This window comes from Colossoma macropomum, unplaced genomic scaffold (genome assembly GCF_904425465.1).
Source record: "Colossoma macropomum unplaced genomic scaffold, Colossoma_macropomum, whole genome shotgun sequence".
Lineage (NCBI taxonomy): Eukaryota > Metazoa > Chordata > Actinopteri > Characiformes > Serrasalmidae > Colossoma > Colossoma macropomum.
Window position 1 is genome coordinate 31673030 of NW_023494785.1, and position 14557 is coordinate 31687586.

The 14557-nt window shown below is 37.8% G+C and overlaps 1 protein-coding gene across 1 annotated transcript in view; it reads left to right on the forward strand.

Moving 5' to 3' along the window:
* adcy2a (adenylate cyclase 2a) overlaps window positions 1–14557 on the forward strand; it is a 142908-nt gene that overhangs the window by 120154 nt on the left and 8197 nt on the right. The window contains exons 16-19 of the mRNA XM_036590619.1: window positions 1381–1518; window positions 3185–3304; window positions 4998–5182; window positions 9856–9940. Coding sequence (XP_036446512.1) covers window positions 1381–1518; window positions 3185–3304; window positions 4998–5182; window positions 9856–9940 — 528 coding nt within the window. The remainder of the gene's footprint in view (window positions 1–1380; window positions 1519–3184; window positions 3305–4997; window positions 5183–9855; window positions 9941–14557) is intronic.

Genomic DNA, 14557 nt, shown 5'->3' on the forward strand with positions numbered 1-14557 from the left:
TCATTTATTTAATTTCCAGTCATAACAGTAATTAACTGCAAGTTATTTTTCAGCATCAGGGAAAAAGCAGAAGACAGATATTTAACAGAAAATTACACAGCTTTCATTCTTTTCAAGAGACTTGCTTTTAGTTTTTTTATATAGTAATCTTCAGGTTATATTTTTCTACATCTTCAAAGTTCAGTCTCAGAAGTTGGTGTTTTTCTGCTGATGTCAAGGTCTAGACTTTGGGGTGGTCAGTCCTGTTCTGACACCAGCTTTTTTTTTAATTTGCAGTTTGTTTTTTTTTGTTTGTTGTTTTTTTTTGTCTATGTTCTTTTCAGCTTCTTGACAGCTACACATACTTTCAGACTCAGAGCATTGAGTTGTCTTCTCACGGTGGAAGAAAATAAAGAAAGTTCTGTGGATTTTTTCACATTTAAAGCAAGAGGGGAGCTTGATTTTCTCTTAAAGATAACTGTTTTGGTGGTCTTCCCGATCTTGCACAATATTTTTTTTTTGTTTTTACTTATTTTAATTTGACTTTCCCTTTCCTTATGCAAGTGAATTATCTTATATCTAATCTCCTATATCACAGCTTATACTTAGTGGCCATTTTAACTGGAAATTAATTAAATTGAAGGGCATCATAGATAGATGAGTTTTTAGCTAGCTCTGCCAACTGTAGACAATTTTCCAGACTTGACAGCAAATGAAATTTCACATTTATAGCTCATTGCTGTTATTTTACAGGGTGAGCATTTCCTTTTCTGTAATCTCATCTAAAGCTGTCCATTAAAAATTTAAACTGACAGATTTATTGCACTTTTACTGTGAAATGACTTTTTTTAGCTCAATATGTGGGAACATTCATAAAGATTTAAAACGTTGGTGATCATCATTAGATTTCTCACTTGTGATAATCATTAAATTACCCCTTCTTTTTCACATAAATATAACCTGCAGAGATAAGATCAGACTCAGATGAAAGGAAAGTGACGCTGCAAAATCTATGAAGGCTATTTTGTGCTCTTATTGAAAGTACTGGCAGTAAAAATAATCACTGCTGTATTGCTGGGAGCTAATATACTCAATGTCTAATGTGTCATAAGTGTTCACAAGACTGCAGATTTATTCCTCTCCATCTGTTTCTCAAGTTATTTTTAGTGCATTTGGGTCGTTTGATGGCAACATCCTACTATTGGATTTATTTTTCTAAAAAAATATTTTTCCAGACAAAACTGTATATTTACAGAATGTTTTGCTACTTATTGTGTGTGGCAAATGTAAAGAATAAGTGTGAAAAATAGTTAACTTTTGTTGGATTAATCACTTCTGACCTCCACATAAATCCATCCTAGCGTACCGCCTGTCTAACTGGCACTTCTCCTGTTTCTCCAGCACTGCAGTAAAACAGCCTCGGCATCATGGCTTTGGATCCTCCGATCCTCCAGCATCATTGCCGACAAGCCTTGGCCCCGCCTCACACTCACCATGGCTACCACCACCCTCATCCTGGTCATGGCCGTCTTCAACATGGCAAGTAACGCGTTAGTTGTGAGGGGCCAAGGGGCACTAATATACCCATAGCACTGATCAAAAGTTTAAACACAACTGATTGAACATGTAAATCTCATTATCCTTGGTATTTTAATCCAAATTTCTATGCTTAAATTCTTGAAATTTGTCTCTAGGATATGTTTATGCCTATTCATCAGTTTACATTTCAATGTTTAGCAGATGCTCTTATCCAGAGCAGCTTACCAGAATACTTTGTTGTCCACTCAGAGAATGTATGTTTAGTTGGTACAAGTAGATGACAAAATACAGAAAAAAAATTACTTATGCAAAAGTTTGTGCGCCCCTGGTCAAATTACATGATAGGTTTATTTTCTAAGAGAAAATAAGTTAGCACACCCTCTACAGAGAACACACAATTACTGTTTTAACGTATAGGAAAAATATATGACCATAGACACAATGTGGACAGTGTGATGGCTGTGGGCAATTTTTGATTTAATGTTTTTTGTTATGCATAGCAAATAAATGCAAATTGTTTCCTAAATTTTGTTCTTAAACTTGTCACATAGAAAATCAACCAAACATGTAATTTGACCAAGGATGTAAAAACAGTTGAGCTAAGGAACTGCCAGAAACAAGAGTCAGTGCTGATACTTAGATTGAAAGATCACAGTACAGGAATAAGTGCAAATACCAGATATTTTAATAAGTACCAGTATCTTTATTTCCAGAACAAAAATTTTAAAATGTATTTTTGAAGTACCTCTTGAGAAAGAACCCATTTGATAGAATGGCAAGAATGTGTAAAGCTGCACTGGGGCAAAGGGGAGCTGCTTTGAAAAATCTAAAATGTTTTGTTTAACACTTTCTTGGTCACTGCATAGTGTCATGTCATTTCATAGTTTTGATGCCATCACTGTTATTGTAAAAAATGTAAAGAAAAATGTGTCCAAACTTTTGACTGATACTCTAAATGTAACAATATTAAAGACGTTACATATGTAAGTTCATAGATTCTCATTCACTTCCATGTTAAACTGAGAATAACAGGCAAAAATATTCATGCCACTGCTGAAACGTGTTGTACTTGGTCATTTTGGCTCGGCCTTCTTATCCATCTGTAACTTGGCAGTGGGTGGCTGATTCTCCTCCAAACTCGGCCACCCCAGCAACTGTGCATGTCACTATTTGTAAACACGCACTAGAAACGAGTTTCCCGTTGTCTGTCTTTAGGCAGCATGTCACTCAAATTCAAATCCGTGCTGTGCCGCTAGCTTTTCATTAAAACCCAGCATGATGTGAAAAGATAAGCTCCAAACCCGAGAAGGATGCACGCTGGGGTTTTGGATCAGTGGTTTTAATCGGTTTTCTTTTGTTTTTCCATCAGCAGAAACAAATTGAGTCAGATAGCATTTCACAACTTCTGTTTATTTGTTTAGTTCCAATCCTTGAAGATGTTCCTTAGATAATGTGAATTATATATGAATGTATTTTATCCAAAATGGAATAAAGACACAGTGCAGACGATAACATCCCCAGGCATGGTGACTTGACAGGCAGTAGTGCGCTGCTTTGGCATTCATTTGAAACAGTGTTTGCAGTTCTAGTGCCCTGTTCAAAATGACTGCACTCAAAATGACTGCTTGATACAGGAGCATCATTTTTATCTCTCTTTTCTTTTCAGTTCTTTCTGGAAGACAACCTGACACCTCCTCTACCCCTTTATAATATATCCAATGAAACACTATTGCAGCCTGATGGGCGTCCTGTAGCTTACCTGGAGAAGAACAATTTCTACCTTCCTGTGAGTATCGCCTTCATGTTGTCTTTCTAGAAAAAAAGTCCTTGTTCTCATCACAATACTTTTTTTACACCAGTCATTGTTATTCATTATTCACCAGGCCTTGAGAAAGTCTCAAGCAAAGCCTGAAGGCATGCAGCTTACTACTGAATTTGTTTTGTAGCTTTAAGAAGAAGTCTTAGGCTGGCTCTACAAGGTGGAATATTTATGCGACTAGTTGCATGATGTGAGTTGCCTACAGCATAATTTCTGTGCAGCTAGACAGTTACATAAGCAATTCAGAATCAGTCAAAGTTGCAAAACACACAATCAGTTACTCCACTAGTTGGCCAAATTAGCAGCTCGTATTTTTGATACGTCATATCATTCTCACGATAAAGTGACCAGCAAGGTGTAATTTACATATTTGCAGCATTTTTGTCACCATGTATTTTTTTCCAGCTGACATTGGCATTCTTTTGTTCTGTATATTCTGTACAATTTTAAATTTATATGTGTGCCTTCTATCTATATGTTTATAGTTCTTTACTCTGTATTTGAGTTTTTATCTGTTGTGTGTATGTTAGGCCTTTGACATCTTGCTTATCCTGTCCTGGAAGCACTGCAACCGAGGGCCACATCTCAATTTAATTTATAATTAAACATCTCAGTTTATTTTAAATAATGTTCATCCTTTGGATCCCAAATAAATCTTAGCTCTGTTGTTACGTAAATTGTGAAAACAGCGGGCTAGCTAAGAAGAATAAATAGTGTTTAAACAGCTGTTAATCGTTAGCTGGCTAGTTAGTGTAGCTGGTTACAGGAACCTTGGCTTCGAGAAACTCAAACTTGTTGCCATGGCTCAAGAAACTGACAAAATGAAAAACTACCATCATTGAGTTAGCTGGGGGGAGGGTCTCCTTTTCATCCACCCAATAAACTTCAATAAAGACTTCTGTTTTATTCTTTGTCTGTTGATCCGTCAAACTCGGCTGTTTTAAAGTCAGTCGACATGATGTGTTATCAGAATTTTGATTTTGGGTTTGCTGCTGTTGAAGCTGACAGAATGAGCTGCAAAATGCTGTACATTGTGCAACTCCTGTAGGCTTCAAGCTAAAGAAGTTGCATGAAAGTTTCACTGTGTAAAAACAGTCTTCAGTCTTGGTCACACTGGACTGTTGCCTTACTTTTTTCTTAGTTGGAGTGAACAAAAATCAGACGAGTGCAGGCGGTACTGATGTAATGTGCTATTGGAGGGAACATATAGTTTGTCATTTAGATTGCTTAGACATCAGAGACCGCTCTCGTTTTCTGTCGCCTCTCACTTCCGAGGTTCGCAAATTTGCAGGTTGAAAGATCACTTGAATTAACTCAGCACAATGCAGAATTAACTGCTGCAGGAAGCAATTTTTTTTCTTTCATTAGAAGTTTTTTCCTTCATATGTCCTTTCTCATTCAAGTGAATTGCACATTTTACTCTCGTTCGGTGTGACTGATGCTTTATAAATAAAGTTAGAATAAAGTTGTTCATGTCTAACCAGGAACATAAGATTTCAAACACATGGTTGGCAAAGGCGACCATGCATCACTGCAGTCGGCGTCATCATATCATTTACAGAATGGATCACAATTGTCACCATTACCATCACTTCAATTTACATTATGGAGGTAAAGCTGTTTCCCCGGCTTATGATGCTTGTGTTGCTCTCCTTGGCAGTATTTCATCTACAGCTGCATTCTGGGCCTCATCTCCTGTTCTGTATTCCTGAGAATCAACTACGAGCTGAAGATGCTCATCATGCTTACCGCAGTAGTGGGATACAACATCATCATTCTCCAGACTCATGCCTCCCTCCTGGATGAGTACAGCAAGTTCCTCTACAAAACCGAGGTCCTGGAAAGGTAAGCTAGCTCTGTTGTGATATAGTAGGGATGTAAATGCAGTGGCTCTATCTGTATCTGTGTCTGTTTAGTACTTAAAATATCTAAATGTATTTGCATTTGAAATGAAAGTGGGCATTTTTATGTTTTGTGTAGACTGTCAACTATCGTGCATGTAGATTCAGTGTTAATTTATTTGGTCAAACAGTGGAAGAGTGAATGCATACAAGGCTGCTGTTTGCTACTGAATAAATGCATGGACTTTGTGAGTTTGAGTCCAGTTTGTTGTTTCTCCTCTCACTGCTCTCTTTAAAGAGAGAACATTGAGGGACTTAGTCATCGTATTACAGACTACATCAACTATTTTGTGGATAATATGACCTCCACAAAGACAATGCATTGTTTTCCCAGTAATAAACTGTAGACCACAAAGAATGTGAAAGACCTGCTGAATAAAAAGAGGAGGACCTTCAGGTCGGTACATAGGAAGGAGATCAAACGAGTACTGGCAGAGCTTAGGAAGAAACTCTGTCAGGGTAATGAGAGATACAGGGACAAGATGGAGCAGAACAAAGTCAACAAGGAGTGGAGTGGACTGAAGACCATCTCTGGCTACAAACAGGCTGGAAACCAGATGGTGGAGGGAAACCTGGGCAGAGCTAATGAGCTGAAGCTGACAGATTTTACTCATCAATCCAGCTATCCCCTAACTTCTCCGCTTCCAGCTCAGTTGAGAGTGTTTTTCAGCCACTGCACTTCCCCCATTCCTGTCTTCTCCTTACTGCAGCCTCTGACACGCTGACCTCTGAGAAATTTACATTAGCCAGACAGAGAAACTAGTCGTGGATTTCCATGATGTTTAGACCAGGGATTTTCAGTCTTCTCTGGAAAGGGCCAGTGTGGCTGCAGATTTTTATTCCGGTAATTCAATCAGGTAATTTCACTTGTTTAGCCAGTTAGTCTCAGTCTTCAGTCTTTGTGTGCTCCTGCTTCATTGGAATGAAAACCTGCAGCCACACATGCCCTTTCCAGATAACATGGGACCCCCTGGACCAATAGGATGTGCACAAATACACTATATGACCAAAGTTTGTAGACATCTGCTTTTCTATTGTTTCTTCTGACATGAGTAGAGTTAATCGGGGTTTTTTTTCCCTCTTTGCTGCATTAACAGCCTCTACTCTTCTTGGAGGGCTTTACACTAGATGTTAGAACAGCGTGAGGATTTGATTGCATTCAGTCAAAAGCATTAGTGAGGTCAGATACTGATGTTTGATGATCAGTTCTTGGTCAAACAAACTCCACTCCATCTCATCCCTAAGGTATTGGATGGAGCTCCATCACTCCAGAGAACACAGTTTCACTGCTCCGCAGTCCAGTGCTGAGAAGCTTTATTCCCTTCTTGCTGACGCTTGGCATTGGGCATGGTGACTTTAGGCTCATGTGTGGCTGCTTCAGAGTGTCCCATTTTTCCTTTGGAGTTTATAGAAGCTGTGTATGTGTAATTGAATGCCTGTGTCAGCAATGGATTCACCCCATTGTAGCCAAATTCACTAATTTGATAGGTGTCTGGATAGTTTTGTACATATAGTGTCCATATATTAACACTTACCAAAAAAATTACAATATTACTACCTAAACACCATCAATCTATACAAGAGGAAATCTCATCCATAAAATTCCACAAAATTCCCATTCCAGACCCAATTAAAAACAAAATATATACCTCTTAATATTTGATGAGACACAGTGCATGGCAATAAAAGGTAATCTCACCAATTTCTTGAGAATTTCAGAAACTGTACAGGTAAAACTGTACTACAGGTTTACAAGTGAGACTGATCAATGTCCCCTGGAAAAGACAGTCTCTAGGCTGGTGAAGATTAATCTCCAATGTCTTAAGTAATGGAAATAGTAATGCAAATGAGTGTGCATCACTCTGTAGAACAGTGTGAAATAAAAACACTTAGTAAAGGTAGTGGTTATATATAGAACTGTAAACACAACAGCTTGAAAGCTTAAATGGTTCTTTGCATGGTTAAATAGCTTTTCACTTTAAAACCTGTTGTATGTGGTTCTTAAAAAAATTGTGGGGTGTTTTTGTATAGCAACAAAAAGGGTTCCATATGTACAATCATAGAACCTTTTTTGGTATTATATAGAACGCTTTTTGTTAAAAGTGCCCCAAGCACCAACACAAGACAATGTTAGGTATAGCAAGAATTATCTGTACAAACTGAAGATACTCACTCAATCACTCATACTTGTCTATGATATTGCAAATGTGGGATCCTGAGCTACACACTCTTAGTAAAAAAGGGTTATTTTATAGCAGCAAAACAGATTCTGGGACTTTTAGACCCTATATAGAAGCTTTTTAGTGCTCTTTGGTGAACTATATTCAAATGGTTTCTGGACATTATACACAACAACAGCAGCAATAATAATTGAGGCAACTGAGAATGTCACAACATATGACTTTCATAACTTGTGAAGGCAACTGTAGCATAATAAGGACACACATGAAAAGAAACATTTAAGCATGGTTCTTTGAGTTGTCATGGCTCTATATATAACCATTGTCTTTTCTGAAGAACCCATTAAGAACACTTTTAAGTGTAGGTTGCCTGCTGTATAGACCTTTTTTTACTAGGCTACTGCTTGTGAACCTCAAGGCTCTTCATAACCAAATTGTTACATTAATTTGAGAACTATAAAAGCACTCTTCACTGCACCTCTGTACCATTTCCATTCACAGCTTGAAGCAGCAGACCACAGCCAGCACGACTTTTACATGATCGATCCTTACCATGTTGATAAGAGGTCATATGGGGTAGCTGTTGTTGGAATGACCTGCTATTCTGTGTCCGATACTGGCCTTTCTTAAGTGGCGCTCTAAATTAGCTTGGACCCAAAAGTGGCTTCAACATAAGTGCTCATTAAGGCCAGCTATTGTTGGGTGGCTGCCCATCCCATAGATCGCCTGTTATTCTCAATGGGCACTGCAAAGCTTCCAGTTCCTCCTCCTAATGGACTTTTATTATTATGGGCCACTGGAGACAGGCTTATGTTAGTTAGCCTGAAATAAAGCCAAGCTTTTTGTCTTTATGAAGGCCAAGCTGTGCTGCAAATCCACTGGAGGATCCATTTGGATATTTACAGTAGATGAAATGTTCTTTGTGGTTGTTTATAATGATTGAAGTCTCCAGGCAAATACTGCCAAGATGCAGTGTATGTTCATTTTGTTTTGACTGTGTATGAAACGAATGCTGAAGTTGATAATTTGTATGGGGGAAAAATAATTAATGTGTTTACTTTTCATAGTGATATTAAGTTCTGTTTGTATTGATTATTAGTCAGCTACATAAAGAAGTGAATTTGAATGTATCAACCTTACACAGGGTTGTCTGCTCAGTTGAAAGGTGTCTACAATTCAGTTCAGTCTGTGTAGTGCCTAAGTGCAAGTGGTGAACTGTGAGCCTTAGAATTAGGCTTTCAGTTCAGGTCATGTCAAAACGAGAAAAAAAAAAAAACATTATGATAATGCTATGATAATGCTAATTTCATCCAGTGTCCCTGTAGGATTCTCATTGTATGTTAGCGCTGAGATAATGGCGTTTCACGCCATTCTGGATTACACTTGGACATTGAAAGCTTCTAAAAGATATTCTGTGTTTTATTTGAACCTTATAACAGACATTTTATCTTGTAGTGGTTTTACAGTGACTCTTTCAGTAAAGAGCCCTGGCATAGAACTGCTGCTGCTGTTTTTCATTTCTAACAACTGGCTGAAATACGGTCATGCTACTGCTTGTACTCATAGTCAGTGACTTATCAGTGGCTTCAGAAGGCCTTAAGTAATGTTTTTTCTCACTAAAGTGGTCTCACCCATTCTAAATCAAAACGTGAGGGCAATTTCACCATCATTTCCTAATTATGTTGGTGCTTAATTTGACACATTAGGTCTTCAGTTTAGGTCCTGAAGCCCTTACCAATGGCGGAGAGCTTGCTTGGCTGTATATACTGAGATGCCACAGAGAAAAATATCCTGATTGGGTATTTTTCTGTTGGGCAACCCTTTTGCTTCTAACCAAAAAATAACAGTGAAGTTACTAAAACACAAGTCATTCTCTGAAGCTAGAGCTAAATGGCTCTAAGGTTTCCCCACTGCTTAGTACCTTATAAGACACGTTGTCCCAAAGCAGCTTCCCGGAAATGTGGATCTAGATCAAGTTGAGGCAAAAGACAGTGTCAGGAAAACTCCCTAAGAGCATGAAGAAGAAACATTGAGATGAATCAAGACTCAAAAGAGGAAAATTCCATCCTTTTCTGGCTGCACCAGTAGTGGAGTTAGGATACAATGGCTTTGTACTTTATATTCCATGATACTGTATTATATTTTCTTTAGCATCATCCTATGATTTCTAATCCTGATTCCAATCCTTGTTCTGCATGCAGTGTACTCAGGAACATAGGCATGAATTATTCACCAGTCTTCATAGTTAAGTAGAAAAACCTGCTACCATGTTAACATTAAACAACATTGACATTCTTTATTAATGGACAGCTGGAGAAGATATGGCCCGCTGGCCCCTCCTGGACCAGAGATGACATGATTTGTAACAGGGAAATCAGTTAGACTCACAAGTCACTCCTTCTCTCTCTGTTTCTCTCTCTGTCTCTTCCATACCAAGGCCAGGAGTTCTGAAGGACTTGAAGACGATGGGTTCAGTGTCTCTTTTCATATTCTTCGTCACCCTCCTCGTACTGGCCAGGCAGGTGAGTTTAGATATGAACATTTGTGACGCTAAAATTTGGGGTTGACAGAAGTATGTTATAATAAATAACAAAGCAATAAAAGCATGTAATGTATTAGCTAGAGGAAACAAAACACAACGAGGCAAGCTAAGTTTTAGTGGATAGTGGTTTTAGTATTTTTAAAAATGTAGGCTTTTTCTCTGTTTTAAAAAAATCTTTGTCCAAGCCAACAGAATTTACAAAAATCAAATATCAAAAACAAAACTTTGATGTCAAGAAAAGCATTGCACACATGTGTACTGCTCAGAATATTTCACCCATTATAGATAGTAATTGTATAACCCAGAAAATGTGCCCTGCAGCCGTATTGCTATTACGCCAGCATAATGTGTATGAGCAGTCAGTGCCAGCTATGGCTTCCAAATCAAGATATCAAGAAATAGTCTGTTTGATCAGAGATGTTGATCTGTACCATATTGATTGGTTATTTTTGAGTCCCGATTTTGCATTTTTGCCTGCGGTAACATATCCAGACATCTATAAATATCTTGTAAATACTGCACCAGCCAACACATCGCTGGAGCTAAAAGCATACAAATCACTAAAATCATATAATTATTTCATCTGTGGAATGGGCTGTTGTTACTGCAACCACAAACCACACAACACATTATGGCTATATTTTATCGGTCAGGGTGCTTTATTAACTAACGATGTAGAAATGGTGGCTTTGCTGTTGCCACTGTCTTCACTGCACTGACCAGTGGTATGTCAACAATACAGTGACAAGAAGTGTGATATCAGTTTTTTATTTATCTATTAGGTTTTCGCAAGACCAGTGAGGTGTTTCAAAGAAAGCATTTCTGCTGTCTTCCAATATTACTTTCATATTGGTAGTGTTGGGAGGGTATGACTGCGATATTTAATAGGTATATAGCGCCAACTGCTGCATGTCTCGGGCAACGCTCACGCATGTGCCTCTCAGTCTGTCAGTCAGTGACTCAGTTAGAGACATCGACTCTCGTAGGCTGGCTCGCTGGGCTGTCCAGCAGTAATCTCAAAACACATATTCTACCACTACTATGACACGACCACGAAACAAATAAATTAACAGAAGTAAAACTTTACACAGCCACAGCTAAGAATAGAAAGAAATAGGAATAAACTGACAGAATTTCTGGGCCGTTAACTATAGATCATAGTTGACATTGTTATCCATATATCAAATGCACTGAGCACAGGTTAAACTCTAAAGAATGATCATGGATTTATTTTACATGCCCATGACATAGCTAAATTAAACATCACGGGCAATTTAAATGTCTTTTTATGAAAGTATTTAGATTATTTAGGATTTACATAATTTGGAAATTCCCAGCATTAGTGACTACAAGGGTCAGTGCTTGTGCAAGCTAAAATAAGCTGCTAAATTATTGTTGATAATTACTGGCTGTAATTCCAATATGGTAACTTTAATAAGTACATCTTCCCAATTATCTGTGAATAATAATATATCATACACCACAAATAGAAAAATGATGAGACCACATGGGACTGAAAGGATTTGCTGAATAATGTTTATTTGAAACCAGTCACTGGTGGATAAGAAGTTAGAATAAGCAGATAAATATGTCTAAAGATATTTTTAATATTTATGTGATGGACTAAATTAATTTGTATTTCTTTTTCATTTTGGATGGTCTATTTTCTATGTTCTCTCTTAACCAGAAACATCCTTAACAATAACAACAAGCTATTTTAACCATATTGTCAGTTTGCACTGTAGGTGCACAACAAAATTAATGACATAGTTATGAAATGCATCACATTTACATCTGATTTGCGTTGTGTATTGACAGGTAAGAGTCTCTGTTTTTTTCTGTTTGTTTTGATATAAAAACTGACAAAAACATGGCAGAAATGTAACAGATGGTTTTTCTTTCCACAGAACAAGACTACACACAAAAGTAACTTTTCATTACATTCAAATTGTAATCCAATATCTCCTCTTCTCCCGACTCTCAGGCAATGATCATATGCCGCACTTTTCTCACTCAGAAAAAAAAAGCTGGAAAAATAGAACAAGAGCTTGCTTTAATATAGAAGCAGTGAAACGGGTTGAGAATGCACACGTCAAAAATGCGCCTCTCGCTACTAAGTGTCGTCCCAGCAGTAATGATTTCACCCTGAAGTGTTTGCGTAGATGAGGTGCAAAAAAGCCGCACAGCTCCAAAGCAGCTGCTAAACATAGCCCAGGCCTTAGAAAAGCACTCCCATCCATCAGAGCTGTATAGAGAGCCATCCCTTCAGTTATTCAGGCCCTATTTCACTGTCCCAAATTCAGACAGCGCCATGAGACTCGTTTTCCCTTGTTTCTCTGCTCCTGGTTCTACCTCTCCAGGATGATGTATAGCAGGGAGTTTTGGGTCATGTCAAGATAAAGCTATAAAGCCCAGACTGGAACAGTGGGCGTAACCCATACAATGCACAAGGACACTTTCATTGGCATATGAACGACCTTTGGTGGGGCATTCATTAGATTTATTGTGGTGGGGGCATGGTATAGACTAAAGGCCATTACACACTGTACTCAATAAGAAAAGACACAGGAATGCAAATTATATCGTTTGCTTCTCATAGAACAGGCACAGGGTGACACTGGGCAGACTGCTCTTCACTTTGGAAAAGTGAAAGTAGCACAGAGAACTTCACTGCTTCATTCAAAAGCTGAAACTTCAAGTTCTTCCACATATCCATAGCCTAGTGTGAGCACCCTTTCAGCGGCTGGAGATTCTAATCTGTTGATTTATGCGAAAATGTTGGGACACAGCTGGGACACAGCCAATCCATCATCTTTGGTTGTAGCCAGAGATGACCGTGATTGGTCAGAGTGTTTATGTTGCTGGTGAAAGTTAGTAAAAATAGAACAGAGAGTGAATAAATAATGTCGCATTTTCGCCGTCCTCAAAATAAATTACACAAATAAATCACACTCTGTGTGTAAGGCATAGAGGAGTCTGCAGTTATTTAGGCAGTAACACTTCCTGTGGCTTTATACTAAAAGCTATTGAATTAATATCAAACAGGCTCTAATTTGTATTCCGTTCAATCAGTATGGATATTAATATCTTTAAAGCGGAGGTTCTGCACTTCAACCTCATTAATTTCTAAACAAGTGTGCTGAAGTCCAGGGCCAGAACATGTTACTTAGTACAGCACGTTTGTTACTTCTTGGCATGATTAGCATTGTACAGTCATATGCGAAACTTCATGAGATGAAAATAGCTGCACACAACTGCATATGAATTCCCAATTAGATTACAAATAGGAACTGCATTTTTTTTTAATTCTGTAGGCAAGGTAACTTTGCGATTGATTAGAAATTTTTCACTCTTGGCAAAATTACTGAAAATTGAAAACTTTCTTCTCACTCATACATAAAGAACAAAGGAAAGGATAAGAGTTTCTCTGATAAAGCTCTTTTCGTCCCATGACAAGTGACAGATGTCAGCTTAGTGTGCTGTGGGCCATGCAGAGGAGATAACGTGGGGAAGTTCACGTTCACGCTCCCTTCTCCTCTGGATGCCTTTCCGACCTCACTCACACATGACATTTCAGACAGAAGCAGTTGATGTGATTTATTTGCTCACGAGTCAGAGTTTATCGCCTGCGCATAGACCATGTCAGAGAGGGGGAAAGAACTGGAGGATAATAGCAAAAGCATGATATTCTGCAGGAGAGATTGATTTGGGTTTGCTTTTGTTCTACTCCAGCTGAGTAGCTTATATTAAAGACGATTTGAAAGCAGTAGATAATAGACATTTATCTTTTTTTCAATATTTTATTGGATTTTATGTTGACACCTGCACGAAGAAAAAAAAGTCCTTGTACATCTTGCAGTTGCCAAATAAAAATTCTGAATCTGATGTCATTGTCATGGTAAATGAGGGGAAAATGAAGGAAATGCCCTCTTTAAGTACAACATTCATTTACTGTAAAGCTAAACCATAACCTGAGTTTAGAATGTACAGGATGATGAAACATAAACCTGTGCAGAGTGTGTCTTGCATGAATTTGTCATCTAGTGTTTTACAGAATGTATTTATCTGAATTTAAATGACAAATCAAATAATTTCTAGTTATTTAAGTAAAACACAAACAATATCTTAATGATTCCACTTCATTGTAATAAACCATTATAAAAGACAAATGACAGTGAAATAAAAAACTTCAGATGCCAATTCTGTACATTAATAAAATCACCATTACAATTATATTAACTCCATAATGATATGTACACTTACTTAGTGTTAAACTAATCCAGTTTGAACAGAGCTTAATTCTAGCTACTGATTGCTGTAGCTAGCATTCAATGCTAATGCCAGCTTGCTGGTGAAACTCCAATGAACAAGTTTACGTCTTTATAATGAGAAACGATGTAAAAAATGCTGTCCCCCTAAATTGACCGTATCTTTTCAACAAATTTTCTTGTACCACTTAATATAATCACTATTATCTAATGACAATAACAGAGCCTAAATCCCAGGAATGCAATGACCCAGAATACATTGAAGATTAATTTAGACCGTAGACATTCAGTAAATTTTTGGTTGGATTTGGCCCCAACATTTGATCAGA